The sequence below is a fragment of the Lissotriton helveticus genome, chromosome 2_2 (genome assembly GCF_964261635.1).
Source record: "Lissotriton helveticus chromosome 2_2, aLisHel1.1, whole genome shotgun sequence".
Taxonomy (NCBI): domain Eukaryota; kingdom Metazoa; phylum Chordata; class Amphibia; order Caudata; family Salamandridae; genus Lissotriton; species Lissotriton helveticus.
The window spans coordinates 202,907,188-202,926,639 of record NC_136060.1 but is presented as its reverse complement, the minus strand read 5'-3'; the positions used below and the strand labels follow the sequence as shown (position 1 = coordinate 202,926,639).

General features: G+C 46.0%; 1 protein-coding gene across 4 annotated transcripts in view; it reads right to left on the bottom strand.

The window, feature by feature from the left end:
- The window catches only part of ARAP2 (ArfGAP with RhoGAP domain, ankyrin repeat and PH domain 2), a 1,514,823-nt gene that overhangs the window by 294,448 nt on the left and 1,200,923 nt on the right, over window positions 1-19,452 (bottom strand). For all 4 annotated transcript variants that reach the window (XR_013608339.1, XR_013608340.1, XM_078678359.1 and 1 more), the window contains exon 26: window positions 18,032-18,149. Coding sequence is in view for 2 of the 4 variants with exons in the window: in XM_078678359.1 (XP_078534485.1) it covers window positions 18,032-18,149 (118 nt within the window). In the remaining 2 variants the exon portion in view is untranslated. The remainder of the gene's footprint in view (window positions 1-18,031; window positions 18,150-19,452) is intronic.

Sequence of the window (19,452 nt, the reverse complement as noted above, 5' to 3'; positions counted from 1 at the left end):
TTAATTAGAAATGAATCATAGGCCTGTATTATTCTGGCCCCAGCTAAACAATAGCCTAGCACTTCACAGATTTACAATAAACATGAATTGACTGAAACAGAAAATATGAATTGACTGAAACAAAATAGCACAGAAACCGGTGTATATAAAATATATATTCACTTTATATGTTTGAAAAGGGTACTAGAAATGTATATATACAATGTAACAAGAAGGGAAACCATATATAATCAAAAGACACCTTCACTGTAACATTTTGTAACACTTTTCCTCTTTACGAATAAAATACACAAATAAATAGAGGAGAAAGCGTGGGTCGACGTTTCGGTCTCTATCTTTTCAATTCAGAGACCATCTTCAGGACAATACAGATATACAAAAGTTGACCCCTGGAAAAGGTTTTAGCAACCGTATTCGAAAGTGTCATACAGGTTTTCTTCAGCGGAACCAATCGAATCTCGCTAGCCCGACGTGTCAGCATTTATCTTCTCTTATTCATTATTTTCTTTACTACGCGTTCTGGAGTCGATCTTATTTAAAAGTATGTACTGGAGTTCTTAGTCACTCCGTGAGAGGACACAAATGTTTTCATGTGTCTTATTATTTCTTTTCTTTTAGAACGCATCCGAGGGTTGATCTATTTGATTCAGTTGGAAAGCCTTCGAAAAAGATGGAAGCTTCACGGAACTCAGGCAGCAGCAATTTATGCAAGGTCGGGTACAAAGGCAGTATATGGAGACTGAACGGATCAGGCCGACAGCTTATTCACATGATGCACAAAAGTGATGCATTGGAAACACAATTTTCAAGATCAAGAGCATCAGAAATGTCATAGTTTTTTGAAGGTGCGTCAAGACTAGCTGAGGTGAGCCCGGCTTCAACAACTAGTCATCAAATTGCCGGAACACATGTATCCCTGATCTGCAAAGATGGGTCGTGACTCACCGAAACTTCTTAACCCATTCCCTGCTCATGACGGAACCACGCCATCATGAGCCACGGGCGGCGTGTGCTCATGACAGTGTGGTTTCGTCATGCTGTGGCTGCTCCGCCCACTCAGCACTGATTCCCCGCCTGAGCGGGTGAATTTGTGAGTAGGCGGGGCCATGACGGAACCACGCTGTCAGGAGCACCCGTGACACATGACGGCGTGGTTCCGTCGCGATCATGGCGGCGTCGTGCTCACCTCCACCCCCCCTCCCAGTGTCGTGGTGGAATTAGCACTGTGGCCAAGGGGTTAAAGGCTAGAGGGGCTGAGATGAGTGTGGAAGGTAGGGAAGAGATCAAAAAGTTGTCTGATCCCACTGTAAAGTAAAGCTGTGTCTTGTGGGACTTCAGGATTGAGGGACACCATCCAAACCTTATGGGTCAAGCTCAAGAGAACTTAAACTGGGGTCATCTTGAATTTTTCCTTTAAGAGAAATTAGTTTAGAGCTCTGAAGTCAAGGATCCGTATCAACCTCATGTCTCATGGGAAGCAGAATGTAATGAGAGTAGCAGCCACTTCAATGTTCCATCTCAGGTAAAAGTTCAATAAACTCCTTGGTAGGCTATATCAACACTTCTTCAGAAAAGATACTGGCACGGTCGGCCGACATCTGGGCAAGAAATGACTGAGTACCAGTAGGGTAGGCACTGTCATATTGAACACCATGCCAGTCACGGATGCCCACTTGTGAACAAACTAAAGGGTTTGGAAGCTCCGCATGGAGATAAATAGCCAGGAAAAACTTCTTTATAAACAATCCTTGACAAAATGTAAGCATCTCCTTTTTAAGGAGAAAAGCAGCTAGTATATAAGTGAAATCGAAGCTGCTCAAGGCTTGACCAAAAGCCTATTTGAAGTAGTGTCCAAGCTTGGGACACCTGTCCTCAATTTAGCAAATTTTGAGACTCAATCTTCCTGTAATTCAATTGCTACTAACCTTCAGGCTAAAGTTGATGCTATTTATTCCAAGTTCAATGCTTCTTCAGTCCCCCTAACAAGTTCCGTTTGTTGCACTGAATCTCCAGTTAATTTTATACTTAGGCGAATTTACCCCGGTTTCTCCAGAGTTAGTTACGACTGTGGTGAGGGCGGCTAAATCAGGCTTTCCTTTTGACCTGTGTCTGCCCGAGATTTTAAAGGATTCATCTGAGCTAATTGGGTCAGTTTTAGCTAACATATTTAATTATATGTTTTTAGCTGGTGTCTATCCTTCACAATGGAAAATAACTTCCATTTTGCCACTACTGAAGAAATCAGATTTGGAAGAGACTAACAATTATCAGCCAATTGTGCATTTATCTTTGCCTGCCAAATCAGCTGAAAAGATTATTAATGTTCAACTGACCCAATAATCAGGCCCACAACTTGCTGGATGAGACTCAATTTGGCTTCAGAAAAAGCCATATCACAGAAATTGCACTCATTAAAGCTAAAGAGGAAATAAGGTGTGCGTTGGATAGGCGTGGTGCGGCGGCATTGGTCCTTTTGTACCTATCCGTTGCCTTTGATACTGTTGATCATGGTCTCCTGATCGACCCTATCTCCTCCTTAGAAATTAGGGACAGGGCTAAAGTGCTGTGAACATCCTTCCTATCCAATAGAGCCCAATCCGTTAAATTGGGAGACTATGAATCCCGTCTCTTCTCACTTCCTTGTGGAGTCCCTCAGGACTCCTCCATTAGTACCACAATTTGGAATATTGATGTGACCGATCTGGCACGAGTGAGCAAATCAGCTGGCTTAGGTCTTACATCATACACAGATGACACACACATTGTTTTTGCTATCCATAAAGATGTAGACATGCTCCTGTTTAACTTTCATGATGGTATGCTGGCAGTAAGTACCTGGATGGCCAATAACTGCCTTAAAATAAATTCCTCAACGACCGAGGTGAATGTGTTTGAAAATCTTTCTCTAGCATTGTCCTCTTGGTGGTGGCCAGACACTCTTTTTTTTTTTTTTATGGAATTTTACATAGCGCGAACTTGACCCAAATCATGTGTCAGAGCGCTTTACATAGCACCAGTTGCGTTACATGAGTATACATTAATTTTTGTTAAGCACGGGGAGATTAAGTGTTTTGCCCAGAATCGCAGGATGTTCATCGTCATTGCCGATACTTGAACCCAGTTCCCCAGATTCGAGGTTGACCGCCATAGCTGTAAGGCCAACTCCTCTCCTCTCACTCCCTTACTCTTGGACCGCCGCCTATCCCAGTAACCAAAGCAAAGACTCTTGGGGTTATTCTTGATGATAAACTCTTTTATAAACATCATGTTATTTCAGTATTGAGCTCCTCTTTTTATATTCTTAGAATGGCCAAGAAATTGTTTCCTTTTATTCCTATGGAAGCCAGAAAGGCGATCTTATCTGCCTTGTTTCTAACTAAGTTAGACTATTGTAATGGCCTTCTGATTAACGCCCAACAATCTATCTTGAACAAGCTGCAGCTAGTGCAGAACGCTGCCTGATTATTATCTGGGACACCAACATTTCAATCTGTCCCTGAGGTTATTAGACACTTGCTTTGGCTGCCTGTTAGAAACCAAATAAAATGTAAGGCCTTGTGTATTGCCTATAAGGCCATTCACAATACAGGACCTCAATTCATGAAGAAATCTTTAAAAAAGCTACATCCCCAATAGGTCACTGAACTCTGCTGGCACAAGCCTATTGGTTGTTCCCAGAACTTATAGATATAACTGAGGAGATAGAAGATTTGGGTAGGCTACTGCCAAGCTTTGGAATTCTCTCCCTTACCAGATTAAAGATCTGTCGTCACTTCTCATGTTGAGGAAAGAATTAAAAACTTGCCTTTTTAAAAAGAAGGTTTTAAAATTCCGTTATTTTTAACTCTGCCTGCACTGCGTCAGGAGTAGTTAGCGCAGAGACACCTTTATTGGTATTTGTATGCTTTCTAAATAGTTATAACATAACACAACATAACGTAAAGAATAGATTGGATGCTCATGTCCTCATCCTTTGGCACTGCTTCTGCATCTGCTGAATGGGCTGCAGCACTGATCCTGGAAGACGTTTAGCTCCCTAAAGTGACCTCAGAAGTTCCTGTACTGCTTGTTGAATTGGTGGTCAGCAGCAATCCAAAACAGCAAGCCATATCTCTTTTGGTTTTGAAACCCTTAAAGACCACATCAATCTTTGCCCAAAAAGTCAAGCAGCATCAAATGGATTATCCATAAATAATGCCCGGATATCTGCAGAAACTCCTGTAGAGTTCTGAGAGGTGTGTTGGCAGGTAATAACAATTGTACCCATTGCACAATCAATAGACTCTGTGGTATCTAGGTGAGGACTTAAAATTTGTGTAGGTTGGACTGTTGCAGTGAAGGCATTATATAGGTCTTGGGCAGCACAGCACTGACCTCATTTGTCATGTCCCAGAGGGTGTAACTGTAATGACCCAGAACACAGATATCAGTACATATCAGCTCAAAAAACAAACTTTCCTGCACATTGCACCATATCTCTTGGACTCCCAGACATGCAGTAGCTGCAGGAAAAGAGTTAGAGTTTACCTCGCGCAAGGAGGTCTGTACCACAAGGCCTTCTGGAGTGGGAATCTGAGTAAAGAACATAATGTCACTAGCAGCTGGCCTATGGCACCTACCAATAAGATGATTCACTGCCAGTGCTAAAATGGTTTCAACCTCGCTGACATAAGCAGGTAATTTGAGATTCACTAAGTTGCAAACAAGGTTCTGAAGAAAAGGCTCTGAGTTGCAAAATCTCTCTAAGAAGGTTATATTTAATCTCTTCAGTAGGAAGGGGTAGTCCCATTATTTCTGCTGGTCTCTTAACCACAACTATGAAAGAGGTACTAGCTTTGATTGGGTGCTTATAGTTGAAACTAGAACAGATTCTAGGGTGGGGCACATAGGTAAATGGCATTCTGTAACTCTAAATGACCTGAGCCACCAGAGGCAGATGTTGTGTAGATCCACAAACAACATCTACTTCCAGCACACATGCCATGGTTTGAAGCCTATCTTTGTTGTGGGTTACATACTTGCACACTGCCAAAATAATTTGTAGAGGCAAAAAGGCTTTGATCAATGTACACGATCACTAGAGGCATAGCTCCCTATCTGTGTGGATAGATGCAGGAAACTGAGAACCTGACTTCATCACATATGAGTGGTGTCTATATGCAGATCCATGTTGTAATCTTCAATGGCTGGGGAGTCGCTAAGGAGGCTGATGGCATCACACACTGGCATGCAGGACCTGCTGTAGGAGTTTCTAGATCACTTCTGGCACCCAGGAATATTCGCTAACTGAGGAAATTGTGGTTAACATGCATTGACTTCTGACTTTTAGTAAATTAACATTTACAAGATGACAGCCACTGAAAACATCTGAATCGGTGGTCATAAGGCAAGAAAGTCTGTCATTTCAGATATTATTTAAATCTACAAACTACTCTCTACAATTCCTTCTAACTATCCCTTTACCTGATCTTCTGGAAACTGCTTATCTTTTAAATGTGTTGTGTTACGTTAATCAGAATACGCAAACTTTTATGACCTGCAAACATTCAACTATGCAATAGAGGAAAAGGCCGAATTAAGTTTTAAACTGAAATGCACGTCTTGATTAAAATGTAAACAAATTCCCAATATGGTACGTGAGTGTTGCAATCAACAATTGTTTTCCTGAAATACTATAGAATATAGAAAAGGAAATGTATACTTCTCATAACTCAAGAAAATGGACGTAATATGGAGGAAGGTGGTCATTTGTTAGAGCAGTCAAAAAAAGATGAGACTTTCTCATGATGGGGAATTGGGAGTAGGCCACCTTTCCCAAACCAGAGGTGGCATTGACTATTATCTTGCTATTTCAGATCTATTCCCACAACTACAGGTTGATCCGTATTGGTTCAGGTAAGTTCCTTTCACCACATCCAACAATGTTGCAGTCACAGCAGCATTCCTATTATTTGATGCTGACATTTGTCAGGGTTTTCATGCCACTCAATACTGAAATTCCTGGTCATGTTTATACTGGAAGTTGTTGAGATGGGAGTCATAGGAATCTTGGCTTGATAGTTTGGGAACATTCATAACAATTAAATTGCACTTACCATTTTCTAAAATGTATAGTTTACTGTTGCCATTATAGCTTTTGGAGCCCACAACTATATCTTTCAATCAGCAACTGATTGACATAAAATAGGACACTATATCCCAGTCCTGCTAAAACAGTGACCATTTCCTTTGGTGTTAGTTTTTTGTGGCTCTGTTCTGTTCTTGCCTTTGGAGGTGGAGGCACCCGGCTAAATGACGCAGGCTTCTAGTTCCCTCCGCCCAGTTCATTAAACGACTGAGTTAAGAATATTTGGAACCAATAATTTACAGTAGACTTTCTTTCTGGGAGTATATTTATGCTGGCTGCCCTTTCCCTTACTTCCTTCAGTAGACCTCTTAATCTCCCTTTGTTAGACTTTCACCAAAGGCCAAAGCACTGCATATAACAGACTTAAGTTAGTAGGGTGCCAGAATGTGGTTTGTAAAATACAAACATTTTCATGGCCATATTCATAATCATTTTAGGACTATGTTCTGGAAGACTCTATGAACTTTGGCTGTCTAAGGAAGTAATGCTATTTACAGTTCATTCACCGAATGGTTCTGATTAGAGACATTGGGTTTTGGGTCAGACAAGTGGATGGGTAACACATCCTTGCGAAATACTTAATTCCTCAATTGGATGTGCAAATGCAACTGAACCCCGAGCTAGCTTGTCTCAAATATTCCAACCAGGATATTTGTAACTCTTTGGATTTTCTGCATCTATCCCTGCTTTCTTCTTTCCCTTCCATTATTGTTGCAGCATAAAACAGGTTGTACTTTACCTACTGATAGTTTGCATTCATACTCACTGTGATATAAGATGAGCAGGATATTGTATCCCTCTACATTCCGATATGGATTGTCTTAATGATTCTCTGAGGCTGTTGGAGTTTCTGGCCAGAAAACATTCCTGTTTGGGTGTTCTCCCTGCCTCAAAAAATGGCATGTGACAGCATGACACCAATATTGTATGCATGCATTCTTTTTATTTTAGCTCACAGCCCTTTTTAGATTAGAAGCATTTTGTAGGCTCAGAGAGACCCAGGACTCTTTGCCCCTTTTGATTCCAGCAGCACTCTTGGGGGCATGCAGGATGGATATACAGTTGATTGAAATATAAACAACCCAGATAGCCTTTAGTGATTATCTCACATTCACAGCAATATCCTCCTCCCACACATGTCTGCTGTATACCTAGGGATCAAACAAACTGGGGACAGGAAAAAAAAAATATTTTAGACTGGAACAGAACAAAGCCTTGAAATACCTGAAGGCATGAAAAAAATACCTTGTGTAAGAAAAAGGGTTGTTAGTTGATGGGGGTCAGAGCCCTTGTCAAGCAGCAACCACAATCCTTGCCAGTGTGAGGCAGAAGCCAACCCTAAATTCACATGTTCTCAACCCTCTGGTAACTTGGCACAGAGCAGTCAGGCTTAACTTAGAGGCAATGTGTAAAGTATTTGTGCAACACTTCAAACAGTAATAAAGTGAACAACAGTGCACAAAAAGGATCCCACAGCAAGTTGGAAAAATAGAGTCATTTTTATTAAATGAAACACGACCAAAATTTAAAAAATCCAATCAGCAGAACCGTGATTGGCAATTTTAAAGATTTCAAGGGGAGATAGGGCCAAGCAAGCACAAAGAGCCTACTGGTCGCGGCGGACTGGCAAAGTCACAAGCTCAGACTGACTGTGATGGAGCATGAGCTGGCTAAAGGGACCCAGTTAGGCCAGTTGAACAAAGTGCCTTAAATTCTGGTTTGCGGAAATAAGTTGTGTAGCTGAAGCAATCCGAGTGCAGCGAGACTGCAATGCAAGGCCCTTCATCATTGTTGAGGATGCTGTCGATGAGGGTTTGCAATGGGAAGTCCAGGGTCGAGAATTAATTGCACAGTCAGGTGAGGCATTGGTTCTGAGGCGCTGCAAGGCTGCGATGTGGAGTCCGGCATTGAGGCTGCTGTCAATGCGAGGTATGAGGGATTGCACCAAGTATGCATTGTGCAGTGACTGTTCCAGTGATGGAGGTCTTTCTGACTGTTCAGATACATGCAGCGGCGGTGATGCGTCGTTTCTGCATGAGGTTGTGCAGCAGAGGAGATGCGTCTGTTCCACTGGATTCACAGAAGCTTGCAGAGCACCTTAAGCCACTTCCATGGGTCCAGGACTGGGGTGGCACAACTTGATAAGGTAGATTCACAGATGGCAGAGTCCAGGTGCAATGTTGTTGGAAGCCTGTTGTGTCCCTGAGGTTTCAGATCAGGAGGCCAGCCAACTAGCCCTTGGAGTCACTCCAGGGTTCGGGTTTAAAAGATGCTGGTCCAGTCCTCCTCAGGCAAGAGGGCAGCAGGTCAGCACAGCAAACAGTCCCTCAGGGCAGCAGTCCATCAGAGCGACCGTCCTTTCAGCAGCACACCAGTCCTTCTTCCTGGCAGAGATTCCCACAGGTGCAGAAGTGCACTGAAGAGTTGGTGTCTGAGGCCCAGTTGTGCCACTGAAGTAGGGAGAAGCTTCTAGAGGCATGACTTTGAAGTGCACAGGCGCCTTGGCTCCATACTGACTCCAGGGTGTGTGCAGCCCATTATGTGGTGGCAGGACACAGCCTATTCATGTGTAAATGGGGATGGGCAGACCTCCTCCCTCCCATCCCGCCAGTAATCTCCCTTCCAGGCACACCTAAGCTCCCTATTGTGTGTGGCTGTCTAGGAGGCACACACAACGCACAACTGTCAACTACACACAGTCAGTTGACACAGAGACAGGCAGCAGGCACTAAAAGGCAGGAAAATGCCAACTTTCTAAAAGTGATAGTTTTGTGAAAAGGAAGTGAAGTGAGGTCATGCTGCCTGTTATGGTGCTGAGAAGTTAACCCCTGACAAAGAATTGTAAAGAATCAAAATGCATTGGGAGCACGCTAATGTAATAACACCACTTTTAAAACATGTTTGACTTCACATGCCTCCGTTAAAGCCTGGATTGGCAACGTTAAGCACTTCAAAATGTTGAATTAACAATCATAGCGCAAACATGCTGTCTCCGTGGTGGTGAAATATAAAGGAAGATGTATGGCAAAAGGTTTTGGATTCAGATTGATGAACTGATAAAGATGATGTAACATTGGAGGAAGAGTTTCATTAAGGAAGGATATCCTTTTCAGCAGTGCGACAGTTGGGCGCAGGAGAAATGTGCCCTTTGTGAGAGAACTTCCTAAAAGTGGCATTTTCAAAATTTAAATTTGAAATCCAACTTCATCATAAGTTAGGATTTTTCATTACAATTTCTGCGACACAACACATGAACTGGTTATCTGTTTCCATTTGGAAATTACCACTTATTAAAGGCAATAATGCAAATTCGACGGCGCTTGAGACTGTGCGCCTAAATCGTCAGTGGGCTGGGCGAAAAGGGACGCCTGTGGCACGGGCGGAGTGCCCCTGTTAACTCTGCGTGTCTCATAAGTACATTTAACTCACGTGCTTAGCGAACCCCCCCTACATTGTTTTAGAACGTAAGAATAGTTGATGCTCACTAGAGCGTTTGGACGACGGCATGTTCTGCAGTTGCCCTTTTGGCATTATTTTTCAATATTTACTGGTTACAGGATTGGTGCAACTTCCCCCTTCCCTTAATGTGTGTTGGAGTCTTGCAGTGTATTGGTGGGCAATGTATTCGACATTATGTGATGGTTTGAACTGGTGGGACGTGATTTGCTGTGCGGTGGGTGGCTGGGGATCCGGGGTGGTTGAGAAGAAATGTACTAATGGCTGTAGTTAAATTTTGCACTTGGAATGTACGTGGTATGCACACCCCCTCGCGTCGTTATCAGGTGTACTCGTACCTCAAGCGACATCAGGTACAGATAGCACTGTTACAAGAGACACACCTGACCGGACCAGAGATACATACCCTGCGCCGCCGCTGGAGAGGGCAGATATATGCTACAGGCTTCTCGGCCTATGCGCGTGGGGCTCTCATATGGATTCGCCCTGGGGTCCCCTTTGCGCTGACGCATAGCAACATAGATGAGGAAGGCAGATATGTGCTACTTCAGGGCAACCTAGACGGCCAACACATAGTCCTGGCATCCATATACGCTCCCAATATCGAACATGGGCGCTTTCTCACACACTTGTGGACGGCACTTGCAACATGGCCGGGAGTGCCGCTCCTGCTGGGAGGCGACTATAATTGTGTCCTAGATGTGGTGCTAGATAGGTCCACACCCCCTCTGGCAAATGCGACGATGCATGGTACTTCGCGCGCGTTTGCGGACTGGGCGACGCAGTGGGACCTTGCTGACGCTTGGCGCTGCCGCAATCCCACCACTCGGACTTACTCGTACTATTCCGGCGCCCACGCACTACATGTCAGACTTGACAGGTTCATGCTGACCAGCGATATCTTGCCATTGGTCACGGACTCCCAATACCTAGGTCGCACTCATTCGGACCACAATCCACACACACTTGACTTCGCCTGGGAGCGACCGCACCCACCGATACCCACGTGGCGTCTCCAGCCTGACGTACTGTTGGATGCTCCCTTCCGGGAACTGCTCTCGAACCGGGTCTTACAGTACTTTGAAGACAACACTGATACTGCATCCACTCCGCAGGTCGAATGGGATGCATTCAAAGTGGTGGTGAGAGGCCACTGTCTGGGGGCACAGGCGGGACTGCGACGCCAGGTAGATAGGGACCTGACACAAATAGAGGCGGAACTACTGACGGGCGAACGAGAGGCGGTGGAGGGAGACGACTCGGCTTTACTAGATGCGCGCGGAAGACACGCGCTGCTCCTCGACAGGCTGAAGAACCTGAAATATGCAGCCCACTCGGCGCGCATGCATCACGCTGGCGATAAAGCTGGCAAACTTCTGTCATGGCTCATCAGGAAGGACACCCAAAGGCTGCCGGTGATGTCGATCCGCACGGCGCAGGGAGGTGTGGTCTTCACCCAGAGGGTTATCCATGAGGCGTTTTCGAGCCACTACAGAGCCTTGTACTGCTCCCGCTTGAGGGTGACGGTACCGGAGATCACTGAGTACTTATCCGGCATCCCATTTCCGACGGCCACTAATGCGCAGTGTGAGGAACTAGGAGCGCCGTTCACTGCAGAAGAACTCCGGTCTGTCATATTCTCGCTCTCGAATGGCAAGTCCCCCGGGCCTGATGGCCTGCCGGAGGAGTTTTATAAGGCGTACTCCACCATTCTTATTCCCGAATTACTGCGGGTGTACGCGGCGGCGATTCGAGAAGCGGCTCTTCCTTCATCCCTGAACGAGGCCAATGTGATCTCCCTCTTGAAACCGGACAAGGATGCATTGAATATGGGATCTTACCGGCCACTTGCCCTCCTCAACACGGATTATAAGATCCTGGCATCTGCGCTGGCCCAGAGATTGGCACCTTTGGTCCCTACACTTGTGCACACGGACCAGAACGGATTTGTTCCTACCCGCAGCACGTCTTACAATATTAGACGACTCTTTCGAGTGCAGAGTGAGGCAGTGTCCCAGTGGCCACGTTCGGGGTGTGTGATCCTCGACCTTGAAAAAGCACTCGACTCGGTGGAGTGGCCCTACCTTGCGCTGGTACTGGAAAAGTTCGGACTGGGTGCGGCGTACCTCCGAATGGTGGAACTCCTCTACTCAGCACCTGTAGTGCGGGTTTCAACGAACAGGCTCTTTTCGGACCCAATTCGATCCCGCAGGGGCACGAGGCAGGGGTGTCCCCTCTCCCCACTGATATTCGCGCTCATGATGGAGCCACTGGTGACACTACTGCGAGCCTCTGGCGAGACGTGGGGGATCAGGTTGATGGATGGGATGCACACAGTATCGCTCTATGCAGATGACTTGTTACTCTATGTCAGGGACCTGACCTGTTTCCCCCGCGCACTAACGGACATCTTTCGAACCTTTGGCGAAATGTCGGGGTTGCGCGTCAATTGGGCGAAGTCGGGAGTGTACTCTTTTGCGGCAGACACCCCTGAGTGTGATGTTGAGGTAATGGGCGAGCGACTACTATAGTACCCCACAGTATTCCGATATTTGGGGATCCGTGTGTACCGCGAAACCGCAGACCTACTGGATGGCAACCTCACGAGGGCGATTTCCTCGCTCACAGCGCAAGTTTCCTTCTGGAACACTCTTCCGCTGAATGTGCCCAGCCGTATTGCTCTGGCGAAGGCGATTGCCTTGCCTAGGCTCCTATATTTCTATGCAAATTTGCCGGTCTATGTGCCAGTTCGCACATTTCGCGAACTGGACACGTTGCACAGGCGATTGATTTGGAACAAGGGCCGTCCCAGGGTGGCGTTGAGGACCCTTTATGCTGCGACAGAGAATGGTGGGCTATCGGTCCCGAATCACGAGCTATATTACTTGGCTGCGCAACTGCAGTGGGTAGCTTACTGGCTGAGCGGGCGTAATCTGAGTGACACAGCCACTACAGAAACTATCATGTCGATCTCCCAGATCCATGCGCTGTTTCATCCTTTGGCTAGGTCACATGTTCAGGACCAACTCCACCTGGAGGTGGCGAGGAAGTGCTTCCTCAGAGGCCTGAAACTTACTGCAGCGGTAAAGCCGTACGCACCCAACCTGCCATTACTGGGCACGCCCTGGGGATCCGAGATACTCACGGCACCCCTGCTGGACAGCTGGGGAGCGGCTGACTTAGAAAGCTTGGGCGACCTATTTGCGGATGGTGCGCTGCTTCCTTTTGAGACGCTAGCAGACAACACAGGGTTACCGGTGGGGCAATTCCTGACTCACGCAAAACTACTACACACATTGACGAGGGCTTGGGGACCACTGGCGGAGGAACCACCGATACACCTGCTTATCCAATACTTGCATGTGATGGGACACGGCTCTCATCTTGTACACTGGAATGCTCAAGCGCTGCACACACATACACATGTCTCCCCTCAACGCCTACGGGACAAATGGGCGGCTGATGGGGGACGGGACTGGACTGACAAAGAATGGGCGAGAGTGCTGGCTGGATCGCAACATGTACCGCGCAATGCACGCTTCAAGATTATACAGTACTACGTGATCCACCGAGCATATCTGTCCCCGGACCAAATTAATAGGTACTTCGGACTCACTGCGAAAGCATGCCCTAAATGTGGCCTTGTGGACGCACAGTTTGTACATGTCCTTTGGTCCTGCGCTTTGCTGCAGCCTTACTGGTCTGCAGTGTCGACTACCTTGGCGAAAGCGACGGGGGGCATCCTACCTACCACCTGGGAAGCTTGTCTGTTGGGGTTATTTAGAAGGACGAAACAGACGAGGGTGCAAACGAGATTCTGGGATCTGGGGTTGATCACGGCAAAACGTCTTATTACTAGGCATTGGAAGCATCATGTGTCCCCTCAAACGGTGCAGTGGCGGCGCTCGCTGGATAATTGGACGAGAGCTGAGAGTGTGTCATTACACCGAGAGGAAACGGCAGGGCTCAGGATGTATCCTATTGCGCTGGAATGGGATGGTATCCTGACGACCTATCACCAGGTGTGTTTGCAGAATGGGATTGCGTGAGTGACTTCCCCATGCTCTCTAGCACCACTGTTGTCATTGTTCTCGCACCCCCCCTCCCCCCTTTGCTACCTCCCTCCTTGCTCCCTCCGCCCCCCCCTCTCTCGCCACAGCATTTCCCACATGCCCTGCTATACATAAGGAGTCTACCGAGCTCACCGTGTTCCCGTCGCCAAGTCACACTTAGTCATACTCCTCTTAGTATCCCAAGCTCCACACACACACACGTGATCACGGTTAGGCACCGCCTGGTTAATGGTTTCTTATATGTTTAGGATTGTTCCTTATGGTTGATAGTTTTCGATTAAAATTTTGAATGTGCAATTACTTGGCAATGTAAACAACTGACCTGCTTTTCCGGTCATGGTATGCCTTGAGTGCTATATGGAATGAGACTGGGCTATGCAGCCACTACACAGGGGTTCTTTGCATCAACGATAGACACTGCCACTACTGAACGTTAATGTATCATGCATGTGCTGGAGCTATATGAACCTGTCATGCTGTTTACCAGTGCTCCTGTTAAGTTGGCCCTTTGCTGTCATACCTCCACGGGGGGGTGGTGATTAGCGAAGCCTGGGACTTCCTGTCTTATGTAACAGTGCTGTTTATTCGCAATGACTGCATATGTGTATTCTGTACTATGACAAAATACAATAAACATATTCAAACAAAAAAAATTAAAGGCAATAATGCAACTCAACCATCATCCTTGCTTAAGAGTTTTTCACTACTAGGACACAAAAACTTAAATGTACATGTCCTTCTTTTTAAATACACCACATCCTGCCCTCTGGGCATTTCAGGGCCCACCCTAAGGTAGACTTATATGTAATAAAAGGAACAGTTTGGGCCTGGGAAAATGTTTATTTGGCAGGTTTAAATGGCAGTTTAAAATTGCAAGAGCATGCCTGAAGTGCTACTTAAGTGGAAGGCCTAATCAATTAAGCAGGCCCTTAGTAACATTTAATTTATTGGCCCTGGGCTCAGGCAGAGCCACTTTACTAGGGACTTAAATAAGTATGGGCCAATTTTGCAAATCAGCGGTTCGCGAATCCGCAAAATAATCCGCGAATTCGCGAATTTCCCCGCAAAATCGGGGATTTATTTGCGATTTTGCACCATACTTAACTGGAGTACTTTCTACTGGCTAATCAGTAAGTGCTACCTCGTTGGATAAATGTATAGTGCTTTCCCTGCACTACAGCTGCCTAAAGTGCCAGAAGAGTTGTCTCCAGTGACCATGGGTGTGTTACTATGCCATCGCGCCGAAGGGCGCAGGGGTCCCTTGAGTGAGCTGTCCACATTAGTGGGTAAATGGCGGGAAGACGGTGCACACGCTAGTGTGTGGGCGGGGTCAAACGGGCGAAGCTTCCATGCGAGTTCACATGCCTCTTGTGTGCATAAAAACTCAGAGACCGATCAGAGCAGCAGATCGGGAGAATGAAGCTCCAGTGACCATGTGTGTGTTACTATGCCATTGCGCCGAAGGGCGCAGGGGTCCCTTGAGTGAGCTGTCCACATTAGTGGGTAAATGGCGGGAAGATGGTGCACACGCTAGTGTGTGGGCGGGGTCAAACGGGCGAAGCTTCCATGCGAGTTCACATGCCTCTTGTGTGCATAAAAAGTCAGAGACAGATCAGAGCAGCAGATCGGGAGAAAGAAGCTCCAGTTACCATGTGTGTGTTACTATGCCATCGCGCCGAAGGGCGCAGGGGTCCCTTGAGTGAGCTGTCCACATTAGTGGGTAAATGGCGGGAAGACGGTGCACACGCTAGTGTGTGGGCGGGGTCAAACGGGCGAAGCTTCCATGCGAGTTCACATGCCTCTTGTGTGCATATAAAGTCAGAGACCGATCAGAGCAGCAGATCGGGAGAAAGAAGCTCCAGTGACCATGTGTGTGTTACTATGCCATCGCGCCGAAGGGCGCAGGGGTCCCTTGAGTGAGCTGTCCACATTAGTGGGTAAATGGTGGGAAGACGGTGCACACGCTAGTGTGTGGGCGGGGTCAAACGGGCAAAGCTACCATGCGAGTTCACATGCCTCTTATGTGCATAAAAAGTCAGAGACTGCTCAGAGCAGCAGATCAGGAGAATGAAGCTCCAGTGACCATGTGTGTGTTACTATGCCATCGCGCCGAAGGGCGCAGGGGTCCCTTGAGTGAGCTGTCCACATTAGTGGGTAAATGGCGGGAAGACGGTGCACACGCTAGTGGGTGGGCGGGGTCAAACGGGCGAAGCTTCCATGCGAGTTCACATGCCTCTTGTGTGCATAAAAAGTCAGAGACAGATCAGAGCAGCAGATCGGGAGAATGAAGCTCCAGTGACCATGTGTGTGTTACTATGCCATTGCGCCGAAGGGCGCAGGGGTCCCTTGAGTGAGCTGTCCACATTAGTGGGTAAATGGCAGGAAGACGGTGCACACGCTAGTGTGTGGGCGGGGTCAAACGGGCTAAGCTTCCATGGGAGTTCACATGCCTCTTGTGTGCATAAAAAGTCAGAGACCGATTAGAGCAGCAGATCGGGAGAAAGAAGCTCCAGTGACCATGTGTGTGTTACTATGCCATCGTGCCGAAGGGCGCAGGGGTCCCTTGAGTGAGCTGTCCACATTAGTGGGTAAATGGCGGGAAGACGGTGCACACCGCTAGTGTGTAGGCGGGGCCAAACGGGCGAAGCTTCCATGCGAGTTCACATGCCTCTTGTGTGTATAAAAGGTCAGAGACCGATCAGAGCAGCAGATCGGGAGCTCCAGTGATTTTTTGGGGATGATTAAGGAGGTACTGAATTTGACCTTCAACTCGGGCACCTGCTTCATCTTTAAGTGCTTCCTGTTCAAGGAGCCTCGTTGTCTACTTGTGACTATTCTCTGACCCTGCTTCGAGGGTCAGAGAATAGTTGCAAGTAGGCAAGGAGGCACGCTCAGGAAGCACTTACAGGGTTACAGCAAGTGCCCAAGTTGAAGTTAATTTCTTTGTAACCATTTTGTAAATGGTTACAAAGAAATTAGCTTCAACTTGGGCACCTGCTGTAACCCTGTAAGTGCTTCCAGAGCAAAATTCGTCCCGCTCGCGAATTTGTGGATTTTGCCGCGATTTCGTGCGATTCGCGGATCGCGAAATCGCGGAATAATACGCTAATTCCGAGAGCGTAACGAATTTTCCGCCAATGCTTAGACTTAAACTGAATTAAATGTGCAGATTGATTATAAGCCAATTGTACAATGATTTAAGTCGAGAGCACAAGCACTTTAGCACTGATTAGCATTGGTAAAGTATGCAGAGTCCTGAGGCAAGCAAAAACAAAGTTAGAGTAAGGTCTGAGGCAAACATAAGGGGGAAAACCTAGCCAAGGATGCTGGAACTAACACCTGTGGTATCTGGTAAAATTGTTACAAGTGGAGGCAATTGCAGCAGCTGCAGTGTCAGTGTATAAATATTATAATGTAATATAATATAATACTATGTAAATATGAAAGAGAACAAATCACCGAAAAGTTCCCTGAGAACCAACAGATTACCAGAACCTACCTGCTCGCTGGTCCACCAGAGGTGCATTTCTGGTTGGCTTGAATTTGCTGTAGCTCCTGCTACGTTCGTCTCTGCAGCAGCAAATCCTGTTTGGTCGGATCTTTTGGAAGGGGTATCAGGCCTTGTGGAACCCTTCTAAGCTACAACCTGCAGCTTTGTCCTGCCTGGAGAATTTGTACTTCCAAAAAAGTGATGAAGTCCTGATGTAGAAATTTTCACCACAACTTCATCCAGTGGCTCCCAGACGATGTCTCCTCCTTGGACACTGCTGGTTGCCTCACCCACCGAACTTTACCTTCTCAGGAACATGTCTTCAAAATTTCTTCTAAGTCCGAAGGTAAGTCAGGAGAAGGCCCAATCCATCTTGTGTAGCAGAATCACATGCCTTCGCAGTCAGCCTTAACTTTTGAAGTTGTCCTGATCTCGTACGACCAAATACCCACGGTAGGCGCTTTTATCTTTAATGTGCTATTTTTCACTTAAAACTTTAACAATTCATAACTCCGTTTCCACTAATTGGATTTTTCTGAATTTGTGGGGGAGTTTTATGGGTTGTGTTTTCAATTTATTACAGTTTGCTTGCTGGATAAATACTTAACACAGTGCCTCAAAGTTAATCCTGAAGCTTTTGTGTCAAGTTAAAGTTACCTGAGGGTTAAGCACAGGTTAATTTAGTGTCTTTTGTGGTTCACCTAGACAAGGATTGTGGCTGTTGCCTCAGTGGAGCTTCCACCCCTCTCAACCAATAACCACATTTCCTACAGATACAGAACACATCATAGTAAAAACTAACATACACATTTGGAACTGTCATTGCTTGCTTCAACACATCTAAGATATTTACATGTTTAACAATAAATCATTTTATTTACTCACCCAGTTCTCCATTTTTAATTACTTCAAAAGTTGCCCAGATATCATATGTGTTTGGTGTTATGTTCTTTAATCGTAGAACAGTTTTAGTTAATTCATCTGCTTCCACAGTGGGGGACACCTGTATACAAAATGTTATTATTATTTCTTACTTCAAAACACCTGCACTACCAACATCACCAGGCTGCTGGAGAAACTGTACTTGATAAGAATGGATTACGTTTTTTTATGTAGTTTGAAATAAAGAGCTTATACCAGTTCTGCATTTTACCAATGCCTACACATTTTCATGAGTATTTTAAATCAGGGTAAAAAGGAAGTCAGGACTGCAGAAGGTCTCTGTCATCTAAAGAGTCTAATAGTTGTTTAAACCATCATTGTTTTTCATGCACTTATTAAATCATTTAGATGTTGTTCTACGGTGTATCGACTTTTCACAGCATAATGGGGTTGGATTTGCTATACAGGATGCAATCAAGAAACGCCAGTACATGAAAGAATAGGATTGCTTTTAGGGTTCAAGTGTGAAAGGATCATCACCTCATCCAGCCCAAAACACTTAGGGATCTATTACGATGTTGATTGGAGTTTCCTCTGACCAACACCATGGCAGAAAGAGGACGACCAACCTCTGGTGGGTAGTCCAAACTGCCTGATTATGATGCACCCGTCACTGTCCTACATTTCCTTATGGGAGCATATGTTAAGGCCGTAAACCGGCCGTAGTACATGCTCCCGTAGGTAAAAGTGAGGTTGTGTTAATCCGAATGTATGACGTTACAACGCATACATTTACAACGCATGCACTTGCAACACAGTTTTTAAGTCGCAACATCCACTACAACGCATTCCATTAGATCGGATGACACTACATCGCATATTAAAAAACTACCTTTACAATGCATTCCAACACATTGCATACTACCTTTACAAAGCATACTATTACATTGCATTTAAGGTAAGCATTGGATAGTATAGGGGTAAAAATACTATTCTAACTCCAGGGGGTGCAACAGTAGGGTAAGTGTTGGATAGTGTAGGGGTAAAAATTACTATTCTAACTCCAAGGGGGCGCTACAGTAGGGTAAGTGTTGGATAGTGTAGGGGTTAAAATTACTATTCTAACTCAAGGGGGGGGGCAACAGGAGGGTAATTGATGGATAGTGCAGGGGTACAATGCATTGTAATTGTATGCGTTGTAATGGTATGCGTTGTAATGCCTGCGTTGTAGTGACATGCGATGTAGTGTCATGCGTTGTAATGGTATGCGTTGTAATGTCTGCGTTGTAGTTACATACATTGTAAAGGATGTTGCGATGTAATAACTGTGTTGTAAGTGTAGTGCGATGTAATGACTGCATTGTAAAGGTTGTTTCCTGTTAATCCCTGCACCCCATGGCAGGCACCTCAAGGTGCCCGGCACA